Source organism: Lepidochelys olivacea (genome assembly GCF_965140295.1).
Source record: "Lepidochelys olivacea isolate rLepOli2 genome assembly, chromosome: 18".
Classification (NCBI taxonomy): domain Eukaryota; kingdom Metazoa; phylum Chordata; order Testudines; family Cheloniidae; genus Lepidochelys; species Lepidochelys olivacea.
Window position 1 is genome coordinate 16,251,103 of NC_140428.1, and position 18,948 is coordinate 16,270,050.

General features: G+C 47.5%; 1 protein-coding gene across 1 annotated transcript; it reads left to right on the forward strand.

The window, feature by feature from the left end:
• Nucleotides 1-1,752: 1,752 nt before the first annotated feature.
• On the forward strand, nt 1,753-17,104 carry LOC311533012 (agmatinase, mitochondrial-like). Its single transcript, XM_084652042.1, has 7 exons — nt 1,753-2,360; nt 4,020-4,222; nt 4,855-4,903; nt 8,727-8,922; nt 9,591-9,770; nt 11,878-11,962; nt 15,312-17,104. Exons 1-7 carry the CDS (start codon nt 1,948-1,950, stop codon nt 15,383-15,385), a joined length of 1,200 nt encoding a protein of 399 aa, XP_084508168.1. The 5' UTR covers nt 1,753-1,947; the 3' UTR covers nt 15,386-17,104.
• Nucleotides 17,105-18,948: the final 1,844 nt, after the last annotated feature.

Consider the following 18,948-nt stretch of genomic DNA (forward strand, 5'->3'; position numbering starts at 1 on the left):
CCTCCCCACGTCGCATCCCTCTTAATATTTTCATCCATCTTGACTCAAGGCATTTTGGACTGCTGTAGTGAATACATCTCACAGCTTCCTTGCATCATCTGAGTCAAGCCTGCTTGGTATGAAACACAGGTGAGCCTCGGATATTCAATCTGGTTTGATCTTGTTCAGTCCAGTGGCCAAAATTAGAGTTGGCAGGAGGACAGCAATTCTGTTTCACACTACCTTTTGAGGTTTTTGTGAAAATTGAATTACGTTGATGTCTGTTTTCAGGTTGAAATGCGAGCTTTTTGATTTGGGAAGATAAGGGTGAGATGTGGGAGGTGATCCAGGTACAATCTCTGCTCTGCTTGATTCAGAGCAGAGATTTTCATCCGAGATGACTCCGAATGAGGCAGAGTAGGGACTTGAACCTGGGTCTCTAACATCCCAGGCCAGCAGTCTTGTCACCAGGGAACAGAGCACATGTGTATTCTTGCATGCACACAAAATAGTCTTGCTGAAAATTTCCTCAAAACTGATCTGTCTCCATGAAATGTTTCAGTTTTGCTGAAATTTCAGTTTGTTGAAAATGTTCCAACTATCTCTAGCCAAGATTAATATAGTTTTTTTTTAAAAGGTTGCAGGTTCCTGCTTGCTAAAAATGGGAAAGCTGGGGCTTGTGAAGCAAAGAAATGCTGAGTGTCCATCATCAGAATGTATTTAACCACTGGAAGCTTTTGGTCACAGCTGGATTTTGGCAGAGAGTTTGCCATTTTCTGATATACACTGACAGTGTTCACAGCTGCACTGTTACAAGGAGTTGCCATTTCTTGGGCTTCCTACTACGAGGGTTCATATCACTTGGGTATTAATCGAAAATGTGATAAAACTCTAGGATTGTATTACTTCCAACCCAAAGTCTTTTATGATGACTAAGGCCTACGCTTCCCTGGGGACTTACCCTGAGTCCAGTCATCAGTGGCTGGTTGCCGGTATAGTTACCGGTGCATCTCCCCTAGAAAAGGAAAGCTGCCATTTGTACTGATACAGCTGACTTTGCTCTAAGTGCTACAGCCGCATACTGGGACTCTGTGTGTACATGCTTGGGGTTTGCACTAGGCCAGCTGGGCATCTGGAGCTGGAACTGGGGCAAATCCGCATAACTCCCTTGGAGAATTGTCTGTGGAGACCTAATAGGCAAGGCTCATGCTGAAATCACATGGTCCTCAAGAAAGTGGAAAGTCAGAGGGTGAGATGTGAAGAAAAAGTTCTTCTCTTTTCCCTAAACCTTTGCTACGACACCTGACCCCTTTAAACAGCTGCTGCATTCCCCGTCACTGTGTATTGCAGCAGGGCAGTGAAGACAACTTGAAATTCTAGTGGTAAATTTTGCAAAGGATCCCTTCGACTAACAGGCAAAGGTAGCTCAGGCAGTTCTGCAGTGCGGCCTGTGGCTTCCTTTTCCTTTAATCATATGGAGGTGCGGCCCGCAGGGACTACAGGCTGCTTGATTTAAATGAACATGTTGCAAGCTGGAACCTGGCCACATCAGATCACGGCAATAATGCTCCATGCGGCACAAATTCAAATTGCTCCGGCCATTTGGCTGAGTAGACTCTGGGGTCCCTGACACAGCATCTGACAATCCCAGAGGAGGAAAAGACTCCATTTCCCAGAATGCAAGGTGGGAGGAAACGGAGGAGGGGGGCAGGGGGAGTGGGAATGGATTATGGGGAAAGGGTAGGAGTTTAAAGCTGCTGTATCTCTGCTATTGGCCTGGAGGAACAGAGGGAGATGTGGATCTCGGTGTTGCACTTTGAACCTGCCAGGGGGAAGGGAATGAGGGGGGTGGCATGAGTGCTGTCTGTCTCTGCTACCCAGCCACTCTCTGCTTTGAACCTGAAGGGCCAGCTCTGGGCATCTGGGTGTCTGCTGTGCTGGGGGAGGAGGGCTAAGCAGGGGGTGCAGATGGAGGCCCTCTTTCTGCGAGGCAGCCAGCTGCTCTGGAGAACGCTCTGCAAGGAGCGACTCTGCCTTCGGAAGTTCTCGACAACTTTCCTGGCAGCCAAGCTCCAGCCGCCTTTGCTGAGCAGCCCCAGAGCTAACCCGTGTGTGTGGGCCACAGCTCACCCCACTGCAGCTGGCTCCCTGCCTGGCTTCCATCGTGGGGGCTTGGAGCACCTGCTCGCTGGGCATGGTGCCCCTCGCCGCTTTCTCGCTGGTTCTAGCTTCAATATGCCTCCCAGTGCTCAATTCGTAGCTAGGCCCGTGGGGGTCTGCTCCATGATGAAGCTGCCCGTTCAGACTTCACCAGAGGGACTAGATGCTGCTTTTGTTGGGGTGCCCCTTGACACGGGAACCTCCAACCGTCCTGGTGCAAGGTAAGGGGCAGCTATTAGGCTAAGAGCTGAGGAGGGGGAAGCCACAACCCATGAGATAGGGGCTATTCAAGAAAAATCCCAGGGGAGTCAGTGCTGATGAAAGATTGGGACCGACTGCCTGGTAGCATGCAGGCCTCTTGTTATTCCAGGGAACAGATATGGCAGAATGCAAGGTTTCCCGTACTGCCCTGCCAGTCTGCCTCGGGCGCGTCCTGCAGGGACCAAGAAAAAGCGGGAGAGGGTGATTTGCTCTTGGTACCTATTCAGTCCTGTTCGGGCTGCTAATGAAGGTGCCAGTTGTCAGAGTGGTTCTGTAATGTGACAGTCAGGGTCCAGACACCCCAGAACAAGGGTCTGAACCCCAAAGAATTTGCAGTTGAATCAACCGACTGAATATAATATTATTGTACTTTAAAAGGACATTGAGTCAAGTCTTTTATGAAAACTGGTGACATGCTGGTCGTGAATATCAGCGTGATGTATGTATGGGTGGTGCATAGAGTTATGTATGGGTGCTGAAAATATGTTCCTATAATATGTTGTGGAGAGAGTTGATAAACCATCTTGCCTGAGACAAAGGAATGGGGATTTACCTGTCTAGGTCAGAGGTGGGCAAACTTTTTGGGCCGAGGGCCACATCTGGACGGGGAAATTGCATGTAGGGCCATGAATGTAGGGCTGGGGCAGGGGGTTGGGGTGTGGGAGGGAGTGCAGGGTGTGGGAGGGGGTGCGGTGTGCAGGAGGGGCTCAGGGCAGGGGGTTGAGGTGCGGCAGGGGGCTCAGGGGGCTGGCGTGCAGAAGGGGTGTGGGGTGTGGCAGGAGGCTCAGGGCAGGGGGTTGGGGTGCAGGAGGGGTGCGGCAGGGGGGATTGAGGAAGGGGGGGTTGGGGTGCAGGAGGGGTGCGGGCTCCAGCCTGGCACCACTTACCTTGAGCTGCTCCGGGTGGCAGCAGGGCTATGGCAGGCTCCCTGCCTGCCCTAGCGAGATGCCGCTCCCGGAAGCAGCCGGCAGCACGTCCCTCGGCCCTGGGGAATGGGGGGGCAAAGGGCTTCGCGTGCTGCCCTCGTCTGTGGGTACCTCCCCTGAAGCTCCCGTTGGCCACGGTTCTCTGTTCCTTGCCGATGGGAGCTGTGGGGGGCTTTCCGGTTGTGAGCATGGCCTAAGCACTTCAGCAGATGGATCATGTGTGGCTCCAGTCAGAGACTTTCTTGTAAATCTGGTGTGACTGGCAAAGAGTTTCAAAAGCACCTGACAATTTAGACACTTTAAAGGGAGCGGAGGTTGAAAAGGTGGGTGTTCAGCATATCTGAAAAGCAAGCCCCTGAAAATCTTTTCAGGTTGGCCACCCAGAATCAGAGTCACATGTGAAAATCTTTGCATGCACTCTCGATTTGCAGTAAGCTCTCTGCCTGGATCTACAGATGACCTGTCTGTTGAAACCATTCGGCCATACTCATTATGCATCTGACGTAGACTATCACAACCACAATATAGTCCCACTTGAAACATTTGCCGCAATGGTCTTTCCAGCCTTCAACTCCTAAGTGTCTAGGAGGAGTGTGTGCCCAACCAGCCATGTGTTCAGAATCCCCGGGTTCTATACAAGTTTCGTCCTCGAACCATCCCAGATAATGAAGTGTGGGATTCTTTCCCTTCCAGGTTCGGCCCTCGCCATATTCGAGCGGAGTCGGGCATGGTGAGAATGTATAACCCCAGCACTGGGGCAGCACCTTTCCATTCCCTCATGGTTGCTGACATTGGTGATGTGAATGTGAACCTCTACAACCTGCAGGACAGCTGCAGGCAAATCCGAGAAGCCTATCAGAAGATTGTGGCAGCTGGCTGCATTCCCCTCACGATGGGTAAGGAACCCAGGGCTGGGCCCAATCTCATGCTTTGCTGTTAAAACACCAGAAAGTGGGCACCCGGAAGAATAGCAGGATCCATTAAAGCCACCTCCCCCTTCTGCCCCATACACTGCAATGGATACAGACTAATTTATTAACAGGGTCTTGAGAGTGCAACAGAGCTCCTCTCTCCTCCCTGCTGAGATAATTCAGTCTCCTGCAGCTGCTCCCAGACCTTTGCTGCTGCTGGTTCAGCTCTGGGGCTGGGGCTGGGGGAGAGGCACCTCTCCCCCAGCCTGCTGCGGCGAGAGAGGGCTGTATATCCGGGATCTGCATTCAGAAGCTGGCCTTGAGTCCCAGCTGCAGCAAGAGAGTGACAGCCAGCTGGATTTTTGAGAGCTTTTAAAAAGAGAAGCTGCCCCTTTTTATACTATCTGCCACCAATTAAAGCTGCAGGGAAGGTAGTTAGATGAATAAAGGCTGTTGCTTCGAAAGGATGAGCTCTCTCTTTGTGAAGTGCGGATGTGTTCCCCTATGAGAGGAGTGGTGCAATATGAATGTAGCTTGCTATGACTGGAAAATATATCTGGTCAGTGCTGGCCTGTTCTTATTACATAGCATGTTCTCTGTTCCCTGTCCCGTTGCAGGTGGTGATCACACAATAACATACCCGATCCTGCAGGCAGTGGCAGAAAAGTAAGTTTAAAGTCTTTTCTCAAGACTAAACATGCCCAATTTTTGGTCACTTTTCCTCATAGGTCAGGCTTCCTAACCCTTTTATCATTTTGGTCGCTCTCCTCTGGACTCTCTCCAATTCGTCCATATCTTTCTTAAAGTGTGGTGCCCAGACCTGGACACAATACCCCAGCAGAGGCCTCATTATTGCTGTGTGTAGTGGGGCAATTTACCTCCCTTGTCTTACCTACAACACTCCCGTTTATACACCCCAGAATGTTGTTAGCCTTTTTCGCCACAGCATCACATTGTTGGCTTATAATCAACTTATGATCTACTATAACCCCCACACCCTTTTCAGCAGTCTGACCACCTGGCCAGTTATTCTTCATTTTGTAGTTGTGCGTTTGATTTTTCCTTCCTCGTGTACTGCTTTGCACTTGTCCTTATTTAATTTCATCTTGTTGATTTCATACCAATTCTCCAATTTGTCAAAATTGTTTGGAATTCTCATACCGTCCTCCAAAGTGCTAGCGACCCCCTCACGGCTTGGTGTCATCTGCAGTGTTTAGAACATCCTCTCCATTCCGTTAGCCAAGTCATTGATGAAAATGTTGAATAGCACTGAACTCAGGCTAGACCCCTACGGGACCCCACCAGATGTGGCCTCCCAATTTGACAGCATACCTTTGATAAATACTCTGAGTACGGTCTTCAACCAGTTTTGCACCCACCTTAAAGTAATTTCATCTAGACTACATTTTGCTAGTTTGCTTATGAGACTGTTATGTGGGACTGTGTCCAAAGCCATACTGTATAGCCATACAATCTAGACACATCATGTCTACAGCTTCCCCCCCGTCAACTAGATCAGTAACCCTGTCGAAAAAGAAATTTGGTGGGGTTGGCATGATTTCTTCTTGATGAATCCCTTGTGGCTATTCTTTATAACCCTAGTATCCTGTAGGTGCTTACAAATTGATTACTTAATAATATATTCCAGATTCTTTCATCTATTGAAGTTAGGCTGACTGGTCTATAATTCCCCGGGTCCTCTTTGTTCCCCTTTTTAAAGATCATCACAATGTTTGCTTTTCTCCAGACCTCTGGGACCTTACTTGCCCTCCCTGAGTTCTCAGACATAATCATGAACTGTTCTGAGATTTCCCCAGCTAGTTCCTTAAGTACCCTAAAATGAATTTCATCAGGCTCTGCTGACTTGAATACATCTAATTTAAAGAAATATTCTTTAACTTGTTCTTTTTCTATTTTGGCTTGCATTCCTTCCTTCTTGTTCTTAACATTACTTGTGTTAAGTATTGGGTCACAATACTTTTTAGTGAAGACTGTAGTATTATCTAGTATTATGTAGTATTAAGACTGTTATCTTTTTAGTGAAGACTGTAGTATTCAGACATTACACAGCTCAGCCTTCTTAATGTCGTCAGTTATTAGCTTCCCTCTCTGCTAAATGGAGGACCTACACTTTCCTTTGTGTCTCTAATCCTACTCATGTATTCATAGAACCTCTTCTTATTGCCTTTTATGTCGCTTGGTAGGTGTAACTCATTTTGTGCCCGTCTTTCTGATTTTGTCCCTACATGCTTGTGCTATTCTTTTATACTCATCATCAGCAATTTGTCCATGTTTCCACGTTTTTGTAGGCTTCCTTTTTAATTTTCAGGTCATTAAAGAACTGCTGATGGAGCCATCTTAGCTTCCTACTGTTCTTCTTATCTTTCCAATGGCTCCTCAGACACTTGGGGTTCCAGGGTTCGTGTAATCAGACAGGGTTGGAGAGTCATGTGAGGGATAAAGTCGGGCTGCAGCAGTATCCGTCAGTCAATAGCTAGATGCTGGCAATCTTCCTGTTTGCTCCTCTCACTTACTCAGAGCTTGTTTGTGCTGATCCCAGCTGGCATCTTGTGTCTGCACTCGGTCTCTGGCTATCTTTGCCCTAGAGTTAATTGGTGCGCTCATGTGCTTATTGCCTTCCTGAACCTGCTGAATAGAAAGATGCCTTCTCAGAGGTCTGAAGCCATAGGAATCTAGGGTGGGAAGAAGACCTTGACAAATCAATTGTATGATCTGTTTGGCATCTAGATCTCTATCATTGTGAAGAATCCAAGATTTTATGCTGAAAGATTGAACAAGGTCAGAACTACTTGTTGTTAGAGAGCTTATTCCTTCACTCTCCCACTTCCCTGGTCCTTCTCGCATGAACAGAGAGCAACAATACCCGAAGTCCGAAGGTGCAAACAATTCAATGTTTATTGGGGTGAACTTCCAGCAAGCTTAAATACAAGTTCCTTTTTCCTTATTTTCGAATCCCAACTTACTTCCTGTTTGCCCCTAATTTATACAGTAATATTCTTAGCTATACCTTAACCAATCATTCTACTGAAATTTAACTAACCAATCCTAACATATTGTAACATGATTAGCTAACCAATTATATCCCACCACCTTAATTAGTTTACACCCAGCAAAATTAATTATAAAGCAGACAGAAACAATCACAGAACCAGACAGAGACCATGCCAATAAACAATAGCAAAGTGGGAACTATAATGACAAAACAATACAGAAGTGAGGATTTCACATCCCAGCTATTGATAAGTGAGTTCTTGCCAGACAGGATGCTATCAACCTAAGTTTCCTTTTACATTTTCTAGGCACTTCCCTTTCTCTGGAGGTGATAGGAATACAATCCTGTCCTGATAATGCCTGACAGCCCAATAGCACCTTATTTCAATGTGACTAGTTTGGAATGTGAGGATGTGACTGTTCGCTTCCTAGCTTATGGCTGCTTCTGCTGCTTAGCCAAAGGCCTTAGCCTAAGAACAGGGCCTCAAACTGTCACAGTAAGAGAAGGCCCTTACACCAGCAGACAGTGATTTTGATTCTTTCTTTTATACCTCTAGAACTAGCCAAGTGATAAGAATACCCCTAAATTCTTAAAGTACAGGCCTTTGCAGACAGGCCTGAATATCTATATCCTAACACTTGTGACAAAGTTCCTCCTCTGCCTTGGTGGGGCCTGCGCTTTTTGGCAGATTTGCTCCCCTCAGAGGTTCATGGCAGCCCTCAGTTTGGCCACTTCTGCTAGAGGCGCTAACCTCATCGCCAGCCAGCGTGCGGGAAACTTCTCCACCATCTCTGTTGTCCCACCTAGGGGGTCAGGGACAGGCCAGATCCCTTTCCAAATTAGACCTTCCCTTCTGGTGTTGCTCACAGCCCAGGTCAACTCCTCCTGTGTCCGATCGGGAGTTGGGGGGAACCCGGGCCCACCCTCTACTCCAGGTTCCAGCCCAGGGCCCTGTGGATAGCAGCTGTCTAAGTCTCCTGTATCCGCTGTGTGACAGCTACAACCCCCTGAGCTACTTCCCCATGGCCTCCCCACAGCACCTTCTTTATCCTCACTGCAGGATCTTCCTTCTGAAGCCTGATCATGCTTGTACTCCTCAGTCCTCCAGCAGCATGCCTTCTCGCTCCTTGTATGCCCCCCTCCAAACAGATGGGAGGTCCTTGTTAAAAACCAGGTGTCCTGATTAATCTGCCTGCCATAATTGATTCTAGTAAGTTCTTAATTGGCTCCAGGTGTCTTAATTGGTTCTAGCAGGTTCCTGATTGCTCTAGGGCAGCCCCTGCTCTGGTTACTCAGGGAACCGAAAACTAGTCATCCTGTGGCCAGTATATTTGCCTTCGACCGGACTCCTGTACCCCACTGGTCTCGGTCTGTCACATACTGTAAGCACCTGTGTTAACCAAAGCATCCACCCAAATGCAGGGGAGCATGGGGCTGGAGCTAAGGCCATGTTTGTGCCTGCCCTGTCCCCATTAGGCATGGTCCCGTGGGACTGGTGCACGTGGATGCTCACACTGACACTGGAGACACAGCGCTGGGGGAGAAGATCCTCCATGGGACGCCATTCCGACGCTGCGTGGACGAGGGGCTCCTGGACTGCAAACGCGTGGTTCAGATCGGAATCAGAGGCTCCTCCTACACCCCCGATCCCTACAAATACTGCTGGGACCAGGTAGCGTATACCGCTGCCAAAACCTTCTCTACTCTCCGCCGGGCCCAGCCTGTGCAGTCAGGGCCAAAATGGCCATTGATTTCAGTGCTGGGAATAACAATATGCCCCTCTTCTTCCTGAGACGGCTGCTGAGAGGCTTGCTGAGTGTGTGTGATGTGAGATCCTCAGACAAAAGGTGCAAGATGATATTGTTCATTAACTGATGCCGTGGCATGGAACACTTCTCCCACTCCAGTCCCTGCAACTAAGACACTTAGAGCAGGACAAAAGCCACCCGCTGCCATTCTTTTCATTTATTGTCCCTCTCTCCTCCTTTTGCACCAGATGGCAAGGGAATGGCACCCCCCCCTCCCTCATTGCTCTCCTGTCTGTGCTGTTTCCAGCAGCATATGCCCTGAACAGCTTCACCTGTGGGAAAAGCACTACTTGCCAGGGCAGGTGGAGACCATAGTCTGTCCTACGTGGGGGCAGAATGGAAGAGAGAGCAAATGCGAGACCACAGAATGGCTGGAAGCACCAGTTGTGATCCGCAGAAGACACTTGCTTTGGCCAGTTAGAGCTGTTTGCATAAACGTTACACTGGACCACTGCTCTCTCCACCCGTTTCCTTTCCCCAGCAGCGTGTTTCAAGCAGGTGAAGCCAACCTTTCTTCTCCTTCCTCCACCAGGGTTTCCGTGTCGTCCTGGCTGAAGACTGCTGGCTGAAGTCATTGGTACCACTGATGGGGGAGGTGAGAAAGCAGATGGGAGCCAAGCCCATTTACATCAGCTTTGATATTGATGGATTGGACCCTGCATATGCCCCTGGCACAGGGACACCTGAAATTGCTGGTCTCACACCTGCTCAGGTAAGGAGATGCTCAGACTTTATTTCTGAATGTGCAGAGTGGATGCAGGGAAAACCTGGCTCCCTTTAAAGGAAGTCCCAGGGCTTACACTGTCTGCCCCTAGAAATCATAGAATCATCGAATATCACGATTGGAAGGGACCTCAGGAGGTCCTCTAGTCCAACCCCCTGCTCAAAGCAGGACCAAGCCCCAATTTTTGCCCCAAATCCCTAAATGGCCCCCTCGAGGATTGAACTCACAACCCTGAGTTTAGCAGGCCAATGCTCAAACCACTGAGCTATCCCTCCCCCCTAAGCCGGACACACTTTCTCCTTTCCCAGACACACAGCTTGGGATCTCATTCCCCTTGTCCCAGCACACAGGGCAGTTCACAGACAACTGCCTGGAGATCAGAGTAGCTCCCTCCATAGGCAAGTCAATACCCCTGACAGACACAGGCACGTTTCCTTCACTGTCACACTTCTCCACCCAGCTAACAGGTAAGGTCCAGGGACACTCATCTTCTGCTCTCCTCGCCTTCCCACCCTGCTGCCTAGACACAGCCATCAGCTCACAAGGCTGCCTAGGCTCATCCAGACTTTCCTTACCAAGCACCTTGCCACTCCCTACAGATCCCCTGCCCTTCCTGCGTTTTCCCCGCACTCAGGTGGGGTCTCAGCTCCCACTGTGCTCAGCGCTGCCCTTGCTGTCCCAGTGGGGCAGGCAGCGAGCTCGCTGCTTTCCTCACTGCATCAGAGCCAGCGTGAGCCCCCTCCGGTGTGCAAGGGGGGCAGGGAGCCCCAGGGGTCTGGTTACAGGCAGGCAGTAGCCTGAACCTAGCAGGTCCTCCCCCCTGCCAGCCAGGTCATCTGCATTTTCACTGACCATTTCCCTCTCCACCGATTGGTTCCCTGATTCAAATTCAAACCCTCGGCAGTTAGAGGAGCAGGGCCTGGATCCTGTCCCAAAGAGGCACAGTCACCCCACAACAAGGTCTTGCAGTTGGTATCCTGGAGCACCACCCGTCCTGTGTCTGCACAGGGATCTGGGCCATAGGCAGGGCGAGGGGCTTCATCCCTGGGACCCTCACACAGCCCCTCAGCATCTGAGGCTGCACCACCCAGGGCCTGACAACAGTTCTCTCTGTCCCAGGATCTCGCCACCCCAGGAATGTCTCCCCATTGACCACACCTTCTGCTCCCACTGGAGGTCCGAGGGGCCTGGCCCCAGGAGACTCCACACAGACAGATAGGTTGGGCTCAGGAGTGGGAGCCTGTCCACCTCCCCACCCATCTGGCTGACGGAGTCTATGGCCTTGGGACCCAGCAAGGGAGCTAGACACCGGGGCTTTTCCACAGGGTCCCCCTGGTTCAAATCTCCAGCCTGCTCAAAGGCAGTGAGGTGGGCATCCACATCTCCCCCGCCCCCTCGCCCCTTAACCAGGGGCAGCAATTTAGTCTCGAGGTTCCCTGCGGAACTGGCACCCCGGGGTCTATCCCCACTCACCCCTGGGAGGTCCCCTAGGCCTCTCCGCTCCCCCACCGCCAGTTCATGCTGCTGCTGCTTCTGCAGCTCTTTCTTGGACTCTTGCTGTCTCTCACAGTCCTCTTGCTCTCTCGGACTCAGCTCCAATCCCGTCCGTCTCCGATCCCCCGATGGGGAACCCGATCGTGAAGACCCTCGTCTGGTCGGGGACAGGAGTCTTGGGGATGAATCTAAGGGTCAAGGAACTAAATGGGATTTAGAAGTCTTTAAACAAGAAACTTGGCAGAGCGGGAACTGAAATCATTGAGAACTCCTATTGTGTCCTGCCTATAATCTAGAGAGAGATTGGAAGTTACCCTTCTAGTATAGGAAAAGCCACTGCTAAGGGAGATTGAGCTGATATACAGTTTGATGGTGTCTCAGTATTTATACATCTAAGCCTCTGCTTTCCGCTCACTCCGGATCAATATGTAACAAACAAAGAGCACTAGGTTACAGCAGTGATCTCGGACTGTATCTTCTCAGATTTCATGTCAGCTGTGTTTAAAAACGAAAACACCCCCTCGGCTATTTAAATATATAGAGTGTTTTCAAAGTTAACAATTTGGGTACCTAGTAACTAGCCCTTTCTTACCTTCCCTAGGCTTTGGAGATCATTCGTGGGTGCCAAGGACTGAATATAGTGGGATGTGACCTTGTTGAAGTTGCACCAATCTATGATGCTTCTGGTGAGTCACAGGAAATATTTGGGACAATAAAGCAAACTTAGAGAACTGCTGCATACCATGTTTGTCAGTAGTAGATTGGGTCCTGTTTAGCTGTGGGCACTGGACGCTGTCTAGAGTTCAAAACAAAAAGACAGATATTTGGTCCTGGACAGTTTGAGCATCCCTAGAGAACATAGTGATGGCTGTTGGAAATACTTATAGTCAGGTTTCAGAGTAACAGCCGTGTTAGTCTGTATTCGCAAAAAGAAAAGGAGCACTTGTGGCACCTTAGAGACTAACCAATTTATTTGAGCATAAGCTTTCGTGAGCTACAAAAAAGCTTATGCTCAAATAAATTGGTTAGTCTCTAAGGTGCCAAAAGTACTCCTTTTCTTTTTACTTATAGTCAGCTATTCCTACTCTGTGTATTACCGACAATTCAAACAGCATGTTGCATGAGAATATTTAAGAAAATGCAGAGTAGTCTTTAGAAATCTAGCAACAGCGATTTCAGGGTATGCTAGAGTGTGTGACCACCAGGATGTCGGGGACAAATAGTGCTGTGTAAACAGGAGAGGCCACAGCTCTTGTATAACCAAGATATGGATTCCTCAGCGTTAGTCAAAACTCAGCTCAGTACTCTAAACAGCTGGAAGGTAAGAATCACTTGTGAATGAACTGCTGTGTTTGTGTAAATCTGTACTTCCATTCTGCAGTTCTGTAGCCCCTTCAGTGCAAGCACCTCAACCACTAATGATCTGATCCACTTGGTCCCCTTGTCGCTCCCTTTTCAGATGGAGGAAACTGAGCTACAGGGAGGTGACAGGACCTGTCACAGCTCACTCACCAAACTTGCTGGTGGAGGCAGTAAATAAAAGCCAGTTTTCTGGACTCAAAGTCCAGTGCTTTAACCACTAAGCAATCCTTCCTCTGTACTGCTGTGGCAGCCAGGTAAATGCAAAGAGACATCGGTCCTGCCCTTGGTGACAGAGGCGACTCCATGCTTCAACAGCAATAAAGAAAAAACAATATTTAAAACTAATTTAATTTAGAAAAACCAATATTTGAACCTGTTATGTTCAGAAACTGTGGTAGGCAAAGCGCACCCTGTAATAAGATGATGGCTGTATTAGGTTCATGTCCTGCCAAAGGCACACTTTTTAGCAGAACACTCTGCTCATGGAATTGACTTTGTCATATGTATATACACGCAGCCGGGCTCATGCAGGGAGAGAAGTGCTTGCTTTAAGAAACACCAAAAAAAAAAACCAAAACCCCAAACACTGTATCTGGTTCCTGGAGATCTGTAGAGACCATATAACAACACTGGACGGTCCTGTCCTGGGGCCACTCTGCCTTTGGATTGATTTCAGTGTGAGTTATACACATAAAGGGACAGACCTGGGCTTTGGCCACACCGGCACTTCACAGTGCTGCAACTTTCTCGCTCAGGGAGGTGAAAAAACATCCCCCTGAGCGCAGCAAGTTACAGCGCCATAAAGCTAATCCCCTTGTGGAGGTGGAGTACCAGGAGAGCTCTCTCCCAGCACGGGCGCGTGACCACACTCGCTCCCGCGGCAGCGCTTTGAAGTTTCGAGTGTGGCCCTGCCCCTGGAGTCTTAGGTTGCATTTATGCTGGCAAAAGTCAGCTGGTCACGATGGGTGTAGCTCCCACAGTGTAGCAATGGTTGTGATGCACTCTCTGTATAGAGTGTGAAGATAGTGTAACTGGAATATGCTTCATGCAGAAGGTCTCTTGTAAGGTTTCATTACAAAGCTTATAATCCACTGAGTGTGGTCATCCTAGTTGTATAAATGTATCACTCTTGTATCAGAAACTAGAAATATGAAATATAACTCTGAGGGCCTATTGTAGTTATGCAAATGGGCCATGAATGGTGGCTTGGAATCTTGATGGCTCCCATGGACCAGGACAATTGACTGTGGATGGCTCTGTTTGCAGGCAGGCCTTCCTGTGAGTCAGGCTGGGAGGAAAGGCGGCTTGGGGTCTCACAGGACATGTGACTATGTCACCTGAACTGGAATCCATCTTTAACCTGGTGTTTTTCCACTGAGAAGGAGGGGTGGGAACCCAGAGGGACAAAGGATTCCCGCCTGATGCAAAAGATATATAAGTGGGTGGAACAGAACAAGGGCCGCAGCCATCGTGAGGAATCTCCTAGCTACCACCTGAGCTGGAACAAGGGCTGTAGCCGGGGAAAGGATTGTGCCCAGACTAGGAAGGTGTCCAGCTCCAGTCTGTGAAAGAATCTTATTGAAGCATCTGTAAGGGTGAGATTTTATCTGTATTCAGTTTTTAGTACTATACTAGATGTAGACTGGTGTGTTTTATTTTATTTTGCTTGGTAATTCACTTTGTTCTGTCTGTTACACTTTTTACTTATTAATTAACCCAGAGTATGTATTAATACTTGGGGGGGAGGGGGAGGCAAACAGCTGTGCATCTCTCTATCAGTGCTATAGAGAGCAAACAATTTATGAGTTTTACTCTGTATAAAGCTTATAGAGGGTAAACAGATTTATATAGGGTTTGGACCCCACTGGGAGTTGGGCATTTGAGTGTTAAAGACAGGCACACTTCTGTAAGCTGCTTTCAGTTAAGCGTCCAGCTGTTAGGGGACGTGGTTCAGAGCTGGGTCTGGGTCTGCAGCCGGCTAGCGGGTCTGGCTCAAACCAGGCAGGGCACTGAAGTCCTAAGCTGTCTGGGCAGGAAAGCAGGGGCAGAAGTAGTCTTGGCACACCAGGTGGCAGCTCCCAGGGGGTTTCTGTGATCCAGCCTGTCACAATGGCGAGCGAACATATGCACAGGACCAAGTGTGTTCTCTTCCCTTGTACAATGGGAAAGACTACAGCTTTCCACCAAGGCACTCACTAGGGAAGTAGCACCAGCTGTGAATCGGGGCAGGCGCTGTAGATACAGCCTTAGTGTACTGTGCAAATGAAACTCGTGTGACTAAGAATTAAGTTACTTGTGAATTGTTTCAGCTGTTGCCTATCCGTTACTCTAATTTATTTCCTGGGGTTGGGGTAGAGATTCCATTTGAAGACAAGAAGGCAGTTTGGTAGAACTAAAGCATTCAGCATAACTACATTGGTAGTTTACCAGCACAGACAGCTTTGCACTAGTGTATGGCTTTTAAGCAGCCGGTCTCAGTCAGGCAAGTGAATTTGTGTAGGAGCACGTCATTGATTTGAATGAGCCTCTGCCAACATGGAGTCAATTACAGGCTGGGGCCTAGATATCGGAGGAAGAGTTGGAAAATAACCCCTTGTTCGTGTAGTAATGACTTTCTGACTGACCCTTTAATTGGAAGCCATTGGATAGTCATGGTTTTTTCTTTGTTTGTAGGTAACACAGCCCTCATGGGAGCAAATCTGCTGTTTGAAATGCTGTGCGCACTCCCACGAGTCAAAACGATTTAAAGCCGTGTAGGGCGGGCTCCAGCTGAGGCAAATCAAGTCACGACCGCTCTCTCTTCACCTACAAGATGAGTTTAATATTCACAGCCTTTCCACACAAGTACTTTGACATAATATGAATGAAGAAAAAAGCCTGAATGGAACAACTCAGTCAGATTTTGCTTTTAATTTCCACCTTCCCTCACCTCTGCAGTTAGAGAAGGGACGAGGGAAAGCTAAGCTTTGTGGTAGAGACTAAAAGCCATTCCTCATCAGACAAAATCATTTCATGCTCCTTGTATGCTATAAGCAGCGGCTAGAATAGATGCTGGAATTGCGGGGGGAAGGCTTAATGTTCATGTTGCTGTAGTAATATGGCTTAGCAGCATATGGGTCCAGTGATGGCAGCTGGAATTCTTTCAATATCAAAACTGGTGGCTATGATCTAAAATGTGGGGGTCTTTTGGAAGTGCCTAGTAAAGACTTTTTTCCACTAAACATAAACCTAGGAGGAGAGCAATATACAGACATAATGTAACATCCTGGCTCCCTTCCATGGGTATGGAATAGAAGAGTTCTTCTGGCTGCTTTATGCAGTGGATCCAAACTGACACTAGCTCCAAGCCCTACCTTAGGAGAGGACTTATGCCAAGGCACTGTGTTCTCCCTCGCAGTGATGGGACGTTTCTAAACCCTCTTTATGCATGATTTTCCTAGGGCCCATAGCTGTCAGCCTTCAGGAGGGCAATAGGAACATTGACTAAAATACAGGGCAGCTTTTGGAAACAGTTGTCCTTGGTTAAGCAGCCCTGTTGCCTGAGTGGAGATAACTAGCCCATTGCATTTGCTAAATCACAAGCAGTTAACAGCTATCGAACTTTTGCAATTAAGTCACGTACGCCACAACGCACTGTCAGTTTGTCTATTAAAATGCAAGGCCACCTCATCGTCTCACATTAAAATAGTTTATTTCAGTTGCGAATCTGTAATAATCTTAAAACAAAATGACATTATCAGTGCCTGTTCACAAATACAAAAACAAAAATTAAAAAAAGACATTTGCCAAATAAATTATTCCCCCCCCCCCCAAGAGTATCAAAAGTGCAAAATATTTACCTGCTTTTCAATCCACCTCCCAGGCTGCATTATTATATTAGTTCCTGGCAAGCTTTTACTGACCACATATATGTCAGCCATCGCTGCGAAGCTGCTGTGTACCACACCCAGTTAAGGGGAAAGGGCAGGTACAGTATTTGGACTCTAGGCTACGTTTCCCTGTGTTGTAACGATGTTTCGCTTCAGTTTCTGGGAGTTTTACATTTAAAAAGCTTATATTTAGGTTTCTCGCAGAGCAGTACATTAGCACTGAAAACTTCCTCGCTCTTAGCTCAAGAAAGTACCATGCACAAACTGAGAATGGCCGAGTGCATTTCCTTCGCTATGAAGCAAAGCAAAGGGCAATATTGAGGGCAGTAGGACAAAAAATTATCCCAGCTTAATGGTCTTGCAGCATCTGGAAAAGGGTGGAGGGAAAGCAGAGACATTCAATTCCAAGCAGCAGAGAGGTCCTGTGACTGGTCTTCTGCCCCAGATGAATAATGCAACTAGCTGGATATCAGAGCAGTGCTACCCTTGCTGAACAGATGAATTCAGAACAGTTGGGGTGTGCCTGAGCCCATGAAAGCATCGCGTCTCCCTAAAAATACAAAGCACTAATAATAAATCATGTACTTTTACAAATGAGCTGGTTTGACCTCCTGCAACTTTGTTCTACGTTCACTTTTATCCGTAACTGAATGGAATCTGTAGCACCCACAGTTGGCTATTTCCTGAGGGTGTATTACTGCGAGTGGTCTCTCCACAAGACCCACATCAATAGGTGTTTATACACAGAGTAAGAGTCACCCCTCTGTAGAGAACAAACACAAGGCCTACATACCCCACTGGAGCCTCAATATAGGGTTTAAGTAATGCCTATAGCCTTTTCCTGGGTCCTTTCTTCTACATAGCACACTTGGGCCCTTAGTTTAAAGCCCTAAAGTTTGACACTGGTTTCTGACTAGCAGAAGAGATAGTAACAGCCAGCTTTTGTAAATTATCCTTCTAGGCCTAACCCACTCCTGGAGACATTGTTCTGCTGTGTTTAGCATATCAAAAATTTTCTTTTTAAATTTGGATTTTTTTCTGCAGTGTGTCCAACTCTGGGATTTACAGCACTGTGTTAAACCATGCAAGACCCAAAAGGCAGAACTGGCTACCAACACAAGAAAATAACCAGGCTATTTCATTACCCAAGGCAACTAAAGCACCGGCTTCAACAGAAACAGCATAAAGAGTGAAAAGTCAGTCTGCTGCTTCAGGTTAGTTTAGGGTCAGTCTAATGCATGGGGGTTTTCAGCATTTTATTGCTGCATCTCTCCTAAGAAGAAAAATCCTCTTCTTCCCTCTCACACCCTGTGCTTACTAATCAAAAGGGTTCACGCTGGAGTTAGGACTTTACAGATTAAACTCCATTGGTTTAAGTAACATAGGGAAGGTCGGTTGAGTCCAATATTTTAACCTGACAGTACCCTTATATATAAGAGCATTATGATTATTGTTCAAGTGCTCTTTCCTTAGTTGAAGCACGGAGGGTAGTGAGGTTTTTAAGTAAACCCCCATGCTTGTAGGAGTGCTTTACAGTAAGGTTCAGAATGCTACTCAGGAGTTAATCTCAATCTGAATGAGAGGAAAACTCATGCAGAATTTGGCCATCATGTACCATAACGTGATCCATTCACGTGGAAGCCTCAGATTCCTATCCAGGTCACTTTGGAGAAGTTTATTAAGTTTACAGCAAGCATCAGATAAAGTGACTGTGTCCACACGGATTAACAGAGAGAAAAAAGGAAGTAGCAGTGTCACAAGATTACAGTTCCCTGCTTTGAAAAGAAACCTTTCCCATTTACCTTAACGTTCAGGTAGCAGCAAGAGACCATTTCTTTGTTGACTACTTGTCACTAACAAAAAGCCAGCTCCCTGGGCAAGCCAAATGGCTGGTAGGAGAGCCCATTTGATATATTTAAGTACAGTAACTCCACAGCCTAGAACCATTCCAGTTTTACACTGAACCATAGGTTTAAAAGAAGGAAAAAAAAGGCAACCTGTATGTTCAGAAACCTTTGAGCTGAGGATAAAAACAAAGTGAGAGAAGCTGAAACTACGCATCTTGTAAACGTCTGTCTACAGCCAAACTAGTTCCATATGTAACAAATGATCCGATGACAGCATTTGTTGGGCAACATAGTTCAAAAATACAGTCATTAAAGAATTAAGTTCCTTGATACAAAGAAGTGTCGATATTGTACTAGAGATGTACCATTGTTGTTTGAAAGGCGTCCAAGTTGATTCACTAGCAGGTATTGAAGTTTTCTTTTACATGTCTACTGGCTCATAGCAGCTTATGCCTACAATCTGAGGATGTGGGTAAAGTTATGGCTCTAAGAAGACAGTCTAAAAATCGACAGAAGCAAAAAGGCATCTGAAAAACAATGTACATTTAAATGGCTCAACATCTTTACAGTATTTACTGTAACCACACTCCTAAA

Bases quoted from the DNA above. Each gene is read 5' to 3' on its own strand.
- LOC311533012 (XM_084652042.1), top strand. From the start codon at position 1,948: ATGGAGGCCCTCTTTCTGCGAGGCAGCCAGCTGCTCTGGAGAACGCTC. The intron at 8,923-9,590 runs GTAGCGTATACC...TTCCTCCACCAG, and splicing joins ACAAATACTGCTGGGACCAG to GGTTTCCGTGTCGTCCTGGC. The intron at 9,771-11,877 runs GTAAGGAGATGC...TACCTTCCCTAG, and splicing joins CTGGTCTCACACCTGCTCAG to GCTTTGGAGATCATTCGTGG.